The sequence below is a fragment of the Misgurnus anguillicaudatus genome, chromosome 14 (genome assembly GCF_027580225.2).
Source record: "Misgurnus anguillicaudatus chromosome 14, ASM2758022v2, whole genome shotgun sequence".
Classification (NCBI taxonomy): domain Eukaryota; kingdom Metazoa; phylum Chordata; class Actinopteri; order Cypriniformes; family Cobitidae; genus Misgurnus; species Misgurnus anguillicaudatus.
Window position 1 is genome coordinate 19,199,604 of NC_073350.2, and position 14,164 is coordinate 19,213,767.

Genomic DNA, 14,164 nt, shown 5'->3' on the forward strand with positions numbered 1-14,164 from the left:
TTTTAAAACAAGTATTGGTACATTACTTACAAGAAGTCCTACCATAGAGACTGGTTTGCCTGGAAAACAGCAGCCATTGTTTTTTTTTAAAGCTGAGAAAACAAAACAAATACCTACAGCATCAGAAGATAAAGTAAATTAATATTCCTTTCCTGCCAAAGCTGCCAAGCAACAGAAATGACAAATAAGCAGTATTATTAGACACTGAGTGCTTTGAAAAAAGCTGTAGAAATGTATGCAAAGTATTGTTAGGAAATGTTAATAGCAATTCTGAATAGCAATTTGAGGAACTCTTGCACAGAACATTTAGTTTCTGTAGATTTTGATGTAATTTAAATTAAAGAAATGGAAAAAATAAAATTAACTAAAGAGGAAAGTCCATGTTGTCAAGATTAAATCAATGAGCACACGCAGGGGTGAAAGTCATAACTCACTAGACCAATTGTAGACTAACTGCCCACTGGGGCTATCCCAATGCTAAATGTTCAGTAAGTCCTCTCAGACATCTGCTAAATAAAGAATAGCCAAATGATGTGTAAAAGTACAGTGGTGTGCAATCTTCCTTCCTCAATACTGTGGTTAAACCCCATTATTAATTACAAATGAAAAGTCATTCATATCGAACACTAATAGATATCTCTCCTCGTGTGAGACGTATACTAGAATGCTGCTACCACAAATGTTCCCACTCATATGATTTTATCTACATTTATTAAGAAGAATAACATTACTGTACGTACATTATTACTCACTTACCCCCAATACCACCTCAACTTAAATGTCATATTGTGTATGCACACGTCATAATGTTTAATAAAAATAATAATACAGTATTAGACATGAGGCGGCCTTCCGCACAGTCCCAGACTAAAATGCATGTTTGAGCTATCTTAATTTAAAAACATTTTGCACTGACATATCGTAACATGTCCGTGCCATTGTTTTGTCTCAAGAAGCACAACAGCATGTTTTTTGTAAGGTACATTTGTAAAAATTACTTAAATGTCCTAACAAGGCCTAGTCCTGGATTAATCTGAACCCTGTTCGGGAAACCAGTCATATATATTGTAAGAATATGAGTAACTTGTGAGTTTATTGACTTTATCTTTAAATATTGTTAAAGGTCCAGCAATTCATATATTTTTATTTTTTGTAATTTTTGTATAACCCAAAATCAGAAAAAAATTGGGACACTGTAGAAATTGTGAGTTAAAAAGGAATGGAATAATTTACTAATCTCATAAACTTATATTTTATTCACAATAGAATATAGATAACATATCAAATGTTGAAAGTGAGACATTTTGAAATGTCATGCCCAATATTGGCTCATTTTGGATTTCATGAGAGCTACACATTCCAAAAAAAGTTGGGACAGGTAGCAATAAGAGGCCAGAAAATGTTAAAGGGATAGTTCGGCCAAAAATGATATTAAACCCATGATTTACTCACCCCCAAGCTGTCCGAGATGCATATGTCCATCGTTTTTCAGACAAACACATTTTTAGTTATTTTAGAAAATGTTTTAGATCTTTCAGTTAATTAAATGTGAAGTTTTGAAGTCCAAAAAATGTGCATTCATACTTCACAAAATAAATCCAAACGGCTCCAGGATGATAAACAAAGGTAATCCTCGCGGTGCTGTTGTAGAAATATCCATATTTAAAACTTTATAAACGAAAATAACTACCTTTTGGTAGCGCCACCATCTTAGACTCCTCTGTATTCAAGAGAGAGTATTAGCGTAGTGTACGCACTTTTCTCAGTGACGTATGACAAATTCAGAGGGCGGGGGCACAGAGCAGCAGCAGAGTAACCTCCGTAAGCTGCGTAAAGCTCTGATGTTGAATGCGGATGTGACTAAGATGGCGGCATTATCGGATGCGAGTTATTTTGGTTTATAAAGTTTTAAATGTGGATATTTCTACAACGAAACTGCGCGGATTACCTTCAGAAGGATTTTGTTTATCATCGTGGAGCCGTTTGGATTTATTTTGTGAAGGATGGATGCACACTTTTTTGACTTGAAGGTCGTGGACCCTATAACTTCACATTTGATTAACTTAAAGATCTAAAACATTTTCTAAAATAACTGAAAACGTCATCGTCTAAAAAATGATGGACATATGCATCTCGGACGTCTTCGGGGTGAGTAAATCATGGGTTTAATATCATTTTTGGCCAAACTATCCCTTTGATGTACATATAAGGAACAGCTTAAGGACTAATCTGCAACTTATTAGGTCAATTGGCAACATGATTGGGTATAAAAAAGCCTGTCAGAGAGTGGCAGTGTCTTTCAGAAATCAAGATGGGCAGAGAATCACCAATTCCCCCAATGCTGCGGCAAAAAAATAGTTTTCTGAGTTTCTGAGAGAAAAATTGCAAAGAGATTGAAGTTCTCATCATCTACAGTGCATAATATCATCCAAAGATTCAGAGAATCTGGAACAATCTCTGTGTGTAAGGGTCAAGGCCTGAAAACCATACTTGATGCCCGTGATCTTCGGGCCCTTAGACGGCACTGCATTATTTACAGGAATGCTACTGTAATGGAAATCACAACATGGGCTCAGGAATACTTCCAGAAAACATTGTCAGTGAACACAATCCACCGTGTCATTCGCTGTTGCCAACTAAAACTCTATTGGTCAAAAAAGAAGCCATATCTAAACATGACCCAGAAGCGCAGGCGTTTTCTCTGGGCCAAGGCTCATTTAAAATGAACTTTGGCAAAGTGGAAAACTGTTCTGTGGTCAGACAAATCTGGGACGCCATTTCATCCGGACAAAAGAGGACAAGGACATCCCAAGTTGTTATTAGCGCTCATTTCAGAAACCTGCATCTCTGATGGTTTGGGGTTGCATGAGTACGTGAGGGATGGACAGCTTACACATCTGGAAAGGCACCATCAATGCTGAAAGGTTTATCCAAGTTTTAGAGCAACATTTCATACGTCGTCTCTTTCAGGGAATGTAGTATGACAATGCCAGACCATGTACTGCATCAATTATAATGTCAAGACTGCGTAGAAGAGGATCTGAGTACTGAAATGGCCAGCCTGCAGTCCAGATCTTTCACCCATAGAAAAGATTTGGTGCATCATAAAGAGGAAGATGCGACAAAGACGACCTAAGACAGTTAAGCAACTAAAAGCCTGTTTTAGAGAAGAATGGGACAACAGTCCTATTCCTAAACATTGGTCTTCCTCCAGCTGTCCCTTATATTTAACTTTTCTGGCCTCTTATTCCTACCTGTCTCAACTTTTTTTGGAATGTGTAGCTCTCATGAAATCCAAAATGAGCCTATATTTGGCAAGACATTTCAAGATGTCTCACTTTCAACATTTGATATGCTATTTATATTCTATTGTGAATAAAATATAAGTTTATGAGATTAGTAAATTATTCCATTCCTTTTTTACTCACAATTTCTACAGTGTCACAAACTTTTTCTGATTTGGGGTTGTACACTTACATCTGTATATATGTGTAAAAACCCAGCTAAAATCCAGCTAACTCAGTCATATTTTGTGATTTACTGGTTTACATAAAATCATCCTACATAAGATCATTCTATGAAAATATAACCTTAATATCTGTAATAAAGCCATGTCAAAGATTGAAACCAATGTAAGCATCAAACAAAGAAATGATGCTTGAAATTATGATATTTTAGCCTGAATTTCACAGACAGGGTCACGTTGGTTTATTTATTTATTTTGTGCACATATCAGCAATGTAGTGTGTTAAGAAACATTCAAGAAAGTTTTTACACAGAACATTTATGTACACATGACAGTAAAAGGCAATAACCTCAGATATTTCTTCAAATAATTTATTGGGTGGCACAGTGGGTAGCAGTTTGCATGTTCTCACTGTGTCATCATGGGTTTACTCCGGGTACTCCGGTTACCACCCACAGGCCAAAAGCATGCAAGTTAGGTGAATTAAAGATACCAAATTGCCCCTCCACCAACCTGTGTATGGATTAACCAGGTATTTCCTTGAATATAGCCTTAGATGCTGGAATAGTGTAAAGAATAAATACATAAACAAGAAGAAATAATTTATATATATATTTTTAATCTAGTTATATCAGAGTTTTTGTCCACAAAATTTGGGCTGGTGAATTTTATAGCTTTAATTCTGTTATACTGTATATACTGTACATGTATAACAGATTATTCATTCGTGCTATCCGTGTATTTTCCTTTTTCATGAATCAGAAACAAAAAAATGAATGGAATTCATTCATAAAGTCATCGAACAATATGAACTGTCTAGCTGGATAGTACAGGTATTTTAATTAAAAGTAGGTCACTAATTCCTAATAGGAAGTCCTGCACTATTTGCCACTAATACACATTGTGATGCACTAATAATCTTGCAAAACTGTGTCACTTCCTTTTACTGTAATGGGAGGAAGGAGAGAATAAAATACCTGTAAAAAGTCCCACTAGTCTCCTATAAGAGCACCTGTCATCAGCATGTAGAGGTGAACATCACTGCAAGAAGAAAAAGCTCATCCGACCTCAACAGGTAATACTATATCACCAATATGTCTTAAATTGTACACTGTAAAAATAGCTGGTTGCACTTACATTTTTAAGTTTAATCAACTTGAATGTAGTATTAATTTTACCTTTCTTGACTAGTAAGCAGTTGCTATAAATTATTTAAAAAAAATAACTAAAGCTAATTTAAATTTTTTTATAATTTTTTATAAAAAAAAATATAATTTTATATGTATATATATATATATATATATATATATAGGGTTTTTTTACGATGCAGGACAAAGCTTTAAGGTTGATTCCAGTTCATGTACGTGCAACATGTACGTGCATTTGTCTAAATGTATTTTTTTTCTCCTCAGGCTAAATTGTCAAAAGCATCATGAAGACCTCCATCATCACAAATAGTTTGCTCCTCTGCATGCTGCTGTGCTGTCTATGGGGGACGGCTCAGGCGAGGAAGCTTCATCTGGGCAGCTGTGTTGCCAACATTCATACTCATGAGCTCAAGCATCATTTGCAGCACATCCGTGAGGGCATGGTGAGTAAGCCAACCATCTAACCTATATCATACCTGAGTGTCATCCTTTCGCTTCCTTCCGTTCAAATAGCAGAGGACAATTGAAATAGTGCTTAGCGAATTTCTCGCCATAACAGTAGTGTCATTGATGATGTCAATGACATACATGACAACTGTCATCTCACCCAACAGGTTATTGGTTTATTTTAAGCACTTGATGCCTAATTGAAAAGAGCGGCATGTGGAAAGACACGCTTTACTGTTTCACTTTTGAACTTAACGTTCCAATGGTGCAAGAAATATCAAATACGTCAAAGAGGCGATGTAAAAACCCCTAATAAGACAGGAGTACGTGCGTTTAGCACTTTGTCGGGATGATACATCATATCCTCGCAATTTCCTTAAAATATGCAGACCAGTAATTTCTTAAATTAATGCTTATCAGTGTCCCATGCAGTACTGATAAAATCTTGTCGACAGGTTTCGGGAGATGATCACAAAACCATCAGATTACTCAGAAAAGATGTGATGAATAACTTACAGGTAAGATGATCACTACATCAGATTGCTAAAGATAGCGGTTGCTCTACAATCAATATCAAATTAAGTCATCCGTTACCTTGCATTACACAATGAATGACTGAATGAGAATAAAACCCTGACCGCAGATATGTCTTCCCCATTTCTAGGTCACAGAAAGATGTTGTTTCCTCAAGCAGCTTCTTCACTTTTACATGGATAAGGTCTTTATTAACTACACAAGTGGCCATTCCCTGCACCGCAGAACAACTAGCGTCCTAGCCAACTCTTTCCTTGGAATCTCCAAGGACCTGAAAGCATGTGTATGTACATAATAGGTTTTAAGCACAGATGATAAGTTGCTGTTGACGTGTAGTCAAACCAAAAGCATTTAGCAGATAAAACAGCAGATTAAACCTCATTGTCTCTTTTTGTTCTAAAGCATGCCAATGCACACTGCGAATGCACTGAAGAAACCAGATTAAAACTTCACAGCATTCAAAACTTGTATGACAAGGTAAGACACTAAATTAATCAACAGCAGGGGTAATAGTGTAACTACTGTAGGCCTGTCGAAAATCATTGATGTAGTATGCTGTACAGATTTCAGTTTTAATGTTCACCATTCAAAAGAATACTACACATTATGTGTTAAATTATTAAATATGTTGGCTAATCTGATCATGTAGTGTTCTGCTTCCAGTTACTTTGGTACGTTTAACCCTTAAATGCATAAATGTTCGCCAGTCAATCAACTTTCTCATTACACTCTGAAATAAAGATACAAGGTACAAAAGTTGTCACTGGGGTGGTACCTTCATTTTTAAAAAGTACACATTTGTACCTAAAAGGTGCATATACCTTAAAGGTACACATTGGTACTGTAGAGGTCCATACTGGTTCACCAAAGTACATATCTGTACCAAAATGGTCTACCCAGTCTCACAAAGTTTCGTGATATAGTCACGTATTTTTTTGATTCTTTTTTCGTGCTATTATCAGGAAATTTCGTGTTTTTTCGTGATCGTATAACGAATTCCTGTTTTCATGTGATTATCACGTATTGGTTACTCAACTGCTTTTTCCTATTTTTAAACCATTGTCGCTTCAGTTTAGGGTTAGATTTGGTGCTTGCATTAGAATGTCACTTTATATATTGGTTTATACTATTTTTTCTGATTTATTCTTTATATGTCGCCTGGCGTTAGGGTTAGGTTTGGGTAAGGATGTCATTTTATGTAAATCTAACCCTAAAATAAAGCGACAATGGTAAGAAAACAGGACAAAACAGTTGAGCAACCAACTCGCGACAATCACACGAAAACAGGAATTCGTTATACGATCACGAAAAAACACGAAATTTCGTGGTAATAGCACGAAAAAAGAATCAAAATCAAAAAAATACGTGACTATATAACGAAATTTTGTGAGACTGGGCTGAAAATGGTACATATTAGGATCTTTTTAAAAGGTACCGTCCCAAAGACAACTTTGTACCTTTTTCTGAGAGTGTAGTATAAAACTGCCCTAATACTTCAATAACAATTACAAAATTATATGAACTATATGTTGTAACACACTGGGTTAAAGGTGCAGCGTGTAGGTTTTAGTGGCATCTAGTGGTGAGGTTGCGAATCCAGCGGCTCAGGCCACCAAGTTACGGTAGCCGCCACAAGACAAACACATCGTCATCCGAGATAACATAGTGATGAAACGCTCTTTGTAGAGCAGTTTGTCCATTTAGGACTACCGTAGAAACATGCCGATGTAAAATAAGACTTCCATGTAAGGGGACCGATTTGAGTCAACAAGGGACAAACCCTTACAAGTTGTAATTTAAAGGATTAGTCGATTATCTTAAAAAAATCCAGATAATTTACTCACCACCATGACGTCCAAAATGCTGATGTCTGTCTTTGTTTAGTCGAGAAGAAATCACGTTTTTTGATTTTTCTCATTTTAATGGACTTTAATGGACCCCAACACCCAACAGTTCCAATGCAGCCCAAAATTGCAGTTTCAAAGGACTCCAAACGATCCCAAACGAGGCATAAGGGTCCCATCTAGTGAAACGATTGTCATTTTTGGCAAGAAAAAAAATTTCACTTTTAAACCACAACTTCTCCTCTTCCAGCGCGACCTAATGTAATATGTCATCATGTCAAGAGGTCACGGATGACGTATGCGAAACTACGCCCCAGTGTGGAGAAAGACAATCGTTCCGAAGATGTATGTGGAATGATACAAATTAATGTCTTTGTGTCAGTTTATTGTTTAAAATGGTCAGCAAATGTGCTTTTCATAAATGTAACACGTGACCTTTCGATGTCATTACGCAATAACGTGAGGTCGCGCTGGCTCGTCAGGACCGAGGATGGGGGAGAAGGTGTGGTTTAAAAGTGCATATTTTTTATTTTTCTTGTCAAAAATGACAATCGTTTCGCTAGATAAGACCCTTATGTCTCGTTTGGGATCGTTTAGAGTCCTTTAAAACTGCAGTTTTAAACTGCATTAAACTGTTAAGTATTGTGGTGCATTAAAATGAGAAAAAAATCTAAAATGTATTCCTCAAAAACATAATTTCTTCTCGACTGAACAAAGAAAGACATCAACATTTTGGATGACATGGTGGTGGGTAAATTATCTAGATTTTTTTTAAGAAAATGGACTAATCCTTTAATCTATTATAATCTGGGTCATTTTAACTCAAAACGCTGGGTTATTTTATAAAATGTAAATATTTTCTATACATATAAACTTTTTTTGTTAATTTCACCCAACAGCTGGGTGAAACACGGGGTTAAAAATTCCCAGGATTTTTTAACAGTGTATGTTTAGATATTTAATTTGTCTTTAAACACACTCTAAGAAAGGGTGCATTTTTACACATTTTTTTAATGTGTGTTATGCTTTTAACACATTATGTGTCATTTTAACACATTATGGGGTGGTTTCCCCGGACAGAGATTAGCATAAGCCAAGACTAGGCTTTAGTTTAATTAGGAAATTAAACAAACATGCCTCACTAAAAACATTACTTTTTGCGTGCATTTTGAGGAACAACAAAGGGCACTGATGTATTTTAAGATACGTAAATGCAAGTTGTTTTCAGTTTGGACAGTTCTTACATTTATTTTAGTCTAGGACTAGTCTAATCCCTATCCGGGAAACTGCCCCTCAGTGTCAGTTTGTGTTGATTTTGTGTTAAAACACAAGTTTTGTTAAAAGTAACACAAAATGTGGTGTCCCAATAATAGCACAGAGATATGGATTCAGTGTGTTAGTCCCTAAACTAACAATGATTGTGTTGTTTTTAACACATCCGTTCTAAAAAGTACAGATGGGAAATAATATACAATGTTAAAACGATGCACTCATGACACATTCCAGGTCTTTCAATATATATATTCTTTATTAAAAGAACTGAAAATAAGGAAAAATAAGGAGTCATTACAGTATAGTAATAACTAGCTGTGTATTTTGTGTAATGAGGATCTTCTTTTAACTTTCAGCTTGACCACAAAGCAGCAGCAGTGAAGGCAATTGGAGAACTGGATTCACTCTTCGAATGGCTAGAAAGTTTCCAACACCATTAATACCATCAAGGCCAAACTAAATAGGCTAGATAATGTTTAATATTTGTTATTATTAGACTAAGCTGTGTTAATTTATAGATTAAATTTTCTGTCCTACTAAAGTAGATAAAGTAACTCTATAGAGTGACATACTGTAAAAAACTCATACTGAGTTGTAAACTTATATTTATGTCTGCTGTATGTTTTCACAATCGTATGTATATGTATAACTGAGAGATATAGAATAATTTATAAAAATAAAAACCATGTCAAACTACATGCGTTGTGTGTTCTGTTGTAGATTCACTGAAACATATTATAGGAAACTGATGATAAACCGATGCATCATTTGAGAAGTTTCACCTAATGTGTGAACAGATGTTAATCTTATTATGTTTAACATGTTTATGCTAAACGAAACACCTTGATGGCAAAGAGTTGCAGTTTTCAACACGTCATCAAGATTTCTTCAGTAACTACAGAAACACAAACAGCATCCTTTCATTTTTGATAACAGGTTCAGTTCACGCGTCTAGTCATTCATAAACCCTGATTCTGTAGTGTTAGAAAAAAAAATAAATGATGTCAGAAATAATCTGAAATAAGCATACAACACAAATACATGTAACTCTTACATCTTTGTATATTACTTTGGTAACACTTTCCAGTAAGGTTCATTACAACATGAACAAACCATGAGCAATATATTTGTATTTATTAATCTTTGTTAATGTTTTTTAATAGAAATAAAACTTTTAATTGTTTGTTTATGTTTGTTCACAGTGCATTAACAAGATTTTAATAAAGTATTACTAATTGTTGAAATTAACATTAACAAAGATTAATTAATGCTGTATAGACGCAGTTCATTATTAGTTCATGTTAACTTATGTAGTTAACTGATGTTAACATATATATGCAATAATGCAATTATCGGTGTGAAAACGGAAAAACATCCATTATGCGACAGTCCTGTGGGCGAAAATGCCTTGTTGATGCTAGAGGTCAGAGGAGAATGGGCCGACTGATTCAAGCTGATAGAAGAGCAACTTTGACTTAAATAACCACTCATTACAACCGAGGTATGCAGCAAAGCATTTGTGAAGCCACAACACGCACAACCTTGAGGCGGATGAGCTACAACAGCAGAAGACCCCACCGGGTACCACTCATCTCCACTACAAATAGGAAAAAGAGGCTACGATTTGCATGAGCTCACCAAAATTGGACAGTTGAAGACTGAAAAAATGTTGCCTGGTCTGATGAGTCTAGATTTCTGTTGAGACATTCAGACTGTGGATTCAGAATTTGGTGTAAACAGAATGAGAACATGGATCCATCATGCCTTGTTACCACTGTGCAGGCTGGTGGTGGTTGTGTAATGGTGTGAGGGATGTTTTCTTGGCACACTTTAAAGGGCGTTTTGCAGGTAAAATTTTTCAACGAATTTGTGCAATTTGCTTGTTGATAATAAACATTTAAACTGTTATCCATTGTATTTTATGTTGTTGGGTATCACAAAACCCGAAAAAGTATGAAAAAGTACAGCAATTTGCAATGATTCTCCTTTCCCTCACAACGCACTGTATGACGTCACGCTGGGGAGAGAATTGACCAAAGCCTCCTTGAGAGCATTGAGAATGACTATAAAAAGACGAGTAAAGTACAGTTCTGATAGCGCAGATAATAGATAAATACATACATACATACATACATACATAGATAGATAGATAGATAGATACATAGATAGATGGATAAGATAGATAGACAGATAGATAGACAGACAGACAGATGGATAGGCTAGTATAGAGAGACAGGCAGACAGCCAGATAGCATAAGGTTAGCATATCTTCGTGTAGAAAGTAAACAAACAATTAACATACTCGTGCATGCTGGCTTGAGGGGGTCCATGATCCTGCCTGAAATGGGTGTAACTTTATGCGATCTTTAGCACAAACGGTTTTGGCAGCATGTCTCTAATCCTGGAAGGTGAGTGAAGCACGTCACGTCTGTTCGCGGGGACCAGCGACCCAAACGCACTCACTTTCTTACAGCCAGTAGCGGAATGGCAATCGAGAGAGTCGGGACTTTCCCGGGCCGATCTGATAATAGTTATACATTTCGAGTTATATTAGCAACACCGTCTGGCGGCGTGATGTGCGCCGGTTCCCGCAGCCCGCTGGTCAAACTGTGCAGGCAGCCTCTCTGCTCAATAAAGTATATAAAAGTGCTCAACCTGTTCGGCAGGTCCAAACATGTACAGGATTTATAAAAATACGGTGATCAATGAGCGGTTCCTCCTCAAATGGCTTAGCCTGTCGTGATGTAAAAAGCCGCCGAACGCCTGTTTATTACAGTATGTATGCGGTCGGATCCGAGTGTGCTGCAGCTGCTGACTGCTGCTGCGTATAAAATGATCGTGTGATTCGTTATAATCGCATAAACAATATAACAAAGCATCCTTTTATTTCACAAAACAATATATTTGAGATATTATTTGATTGCCTAGTAAGTGTGGATTAAGGATGTTTAAAAATCTCTAGCCTGGTGGTCAGGACATGAATGGATCAAATCAGCAGATTTGCGAAGTTTTATTTATCTCCACATATATCATAAATAATAATTAGCAAGGTAACTTTGCAGTATAACACATTATATATTTCCTACGATGTATATATGATTTCCAAATTATATACGTAAGTATTAAACAGCAATAAATGTCTCATCTATCTCTATGGCTCTGGCTGAGTCTTTCTCCACTTCTCCCCAACGTGACGTCATCGCAGAATTGCGTTAAAAAAACCGTTAATACCAAAAACGTAAAAAAAGTGGTCTTTAAGACCATTTTTGAGACATTTTAAAAATTATACACATATCTTGAGTGATTTATGTACCCATTAATCGACAGTGGTGGTTAACCTGCAACATACACTTTAAGCCCCTTAGTGCCAATTGGGCATCGTTTAAATGCCACAGCCTACCTGAGCATTGATTCTGACCATGTCCATCCCTTTATGACCACCATGTAAACATCCTCTGATGGCTACTTACAGCAGGATAATGCACCATGTCACAAAGCTTAAATCATTTCAAATTGGTTTCTTGTACATGACAATGAGTTCACTGTACTAAAATGGCCCCCACAGTCACCAGATCTCAACCCAATAGAGCATCTTTGGGATGTGGTGGAACGGGAGTTTCGAGCCCTGGATGTGCATCCCACAAATCTCCATCAACTGCAAGATGCTATCCTATCAATATGGACCAACATTTCTAAAGAATGCTTTTACCTTGCTTTTACCTTGTATATATATAACTACAGCTAAGTAGCTTGCCCAGCACTGTATATATATATATATATATATATATATATATATATATATATATATATATATATATATATATATATATATATATATATATATATATATATATATATATATATATATATATATATATATATATATATATATATCTTGTGCTTGTTTTCCCCAAGACAACAACAATACCATACCATAGTAGTTCCTACAGTGTCCCTGCAGTTTATTGACTGATTATAGATCTGTTTGTCTGTTTCAAGTTGCATAGATGTCTACATAGGGTAGCAGCATATCACAAAATACTGAAATAACCCATTTAACAACTTATATAGTAGCCGGTCCTGAACATTAAAAAATACAGTTTAGCTGCTTTACGACACCAAGCTCAGCACCCATTTTAATAACGTGTGCATGCATTTTAAACACATACTTAAGGGTTTATCAGTAATGAAGAATGCAGGCCTGTAAGAATTTTTACTGACCCCTGGTGGCCATCACTAGAGAAGTTACAGGGAGTCCTCCTGACGGGATATGAGCAGATATTTATGGTATAGAAATATTACTTACATATTGTATTGTAGGTGAAGTAAAATTTAACACTGGAAGTAACATTTTTATGAAACTCTTTAATGCTGGTTAAAAAAAAATAAATGCTGAATGGCAGGATTTCACAGTGCAATGACTTGCGACCTCTATACATGACATTTATTAATCTGTGTTATTTATCAATAAGCTACAAAGAAAAACAATGTTTGATGCTTAGAAACTAAATTCATTAGAAAAATTTAATGTATGCAGAAATAAAAAATGTCAACATTCATTGGGGAAAATAAATAAATAAATAAATAAATGGCCTATCTACATTATGGGGCAGTTTCATGGACTAGTCCCAGACTAAAATGGATGTTTGAGCTGCCTTAATTTAAAAACACATTGCTGACACATCCTAACATATATTAGTGCCATAGTTTTGTCTCAAAATGCACACCAGTATTGTTTTTTTTAAGTTTTTTTTTTTTTTTTAATTACTTAAATGTCCTAAAATACCTAAAGCCTAGTCCTGGATTAATTTGAACCCTGTCTGGGAAACTTCCCCTTTGTGAATGTAACCTGGTGTGCTTGAAAAATATCTCAGTTTGTTGCCAAAAAGATAAGTCAATTAACACGTAAAGTGATTTTTGCTGTGTAAGGGAGATATGCTTCAGTAATGGAGAAACATATCACATTAAAATATTTAGGTTTTCCATGGCGACGTTGATGAAGGTAAAAATTTCCATGTTATATAGCAGATGACGGTACCAGGCACGTGCAATAAATAGCTGACTTGGTTCTGATTCTCATACTTTCAAAATGAAAAGAACATACATGGAAAAAAAACGAATTCAATGAAACCACCTCAGCAAAACATGATGTTTCCTGCCGTATAATTTTTGCTGATCAGATAACACTTTTAATTGTGCTAAAACTCAGATAAAGCTCGCTATTCAAAATATTACTGTTACCACGCAACCTTAAACACTGAAATGTTATGCAAATAACAAAGCATAGCTACAGTATATAAAAAATTATATATGAATTGATTCGTAACATTATGTGACTTGGCATGTAAAGAAAAATCTCCAAGTTTCAAAAAAACTTACATTTTTAAGTTGCTTTGCATGGTTAAAACCGACCGTACATTGGGTGCACTCTTTGTGACAAAGGGGAAAGAACC

The 14,164-nt window shown here is 35.7% G+C and overlaps 1 protein-coding gene across 1 annotated transcript; it reads left to right on the plus strand.

The window, feature by feature from the left end:
• The first annotated feature begins 4,419 nt into the window (after nucleotides 1-4,419).
• Nucleotides 4,420-9,485, plus strand: il19l (interleukin 19 like). Its single transcript, XM_055184828.2, has 6 exons — nucleotides 4,420-4,541; nucleotides 4,879-5,057; nucleotides 5,517-5,579; nucleotides 5,726-5,878; nucleotides 5,998-6,072; nucleotides 9,068-9,485. The coding sequence occupies exons 2-6, from the start codon at nucleotides 4,899-4,901 to the stop codon at nucleotides 9,149-9,151; spliced, it is 534 nt and encodes a 177-aa protein (XP_055040803.2). The 5' UTR covers nucleotides 4,420-4,541; nucleotides 4,879-4,898; the 3' UTR covers nucleotides 9,152-9,485.
• Nucleotides 9,486-14,164: the final 4,679 nt, after the last annotated feature.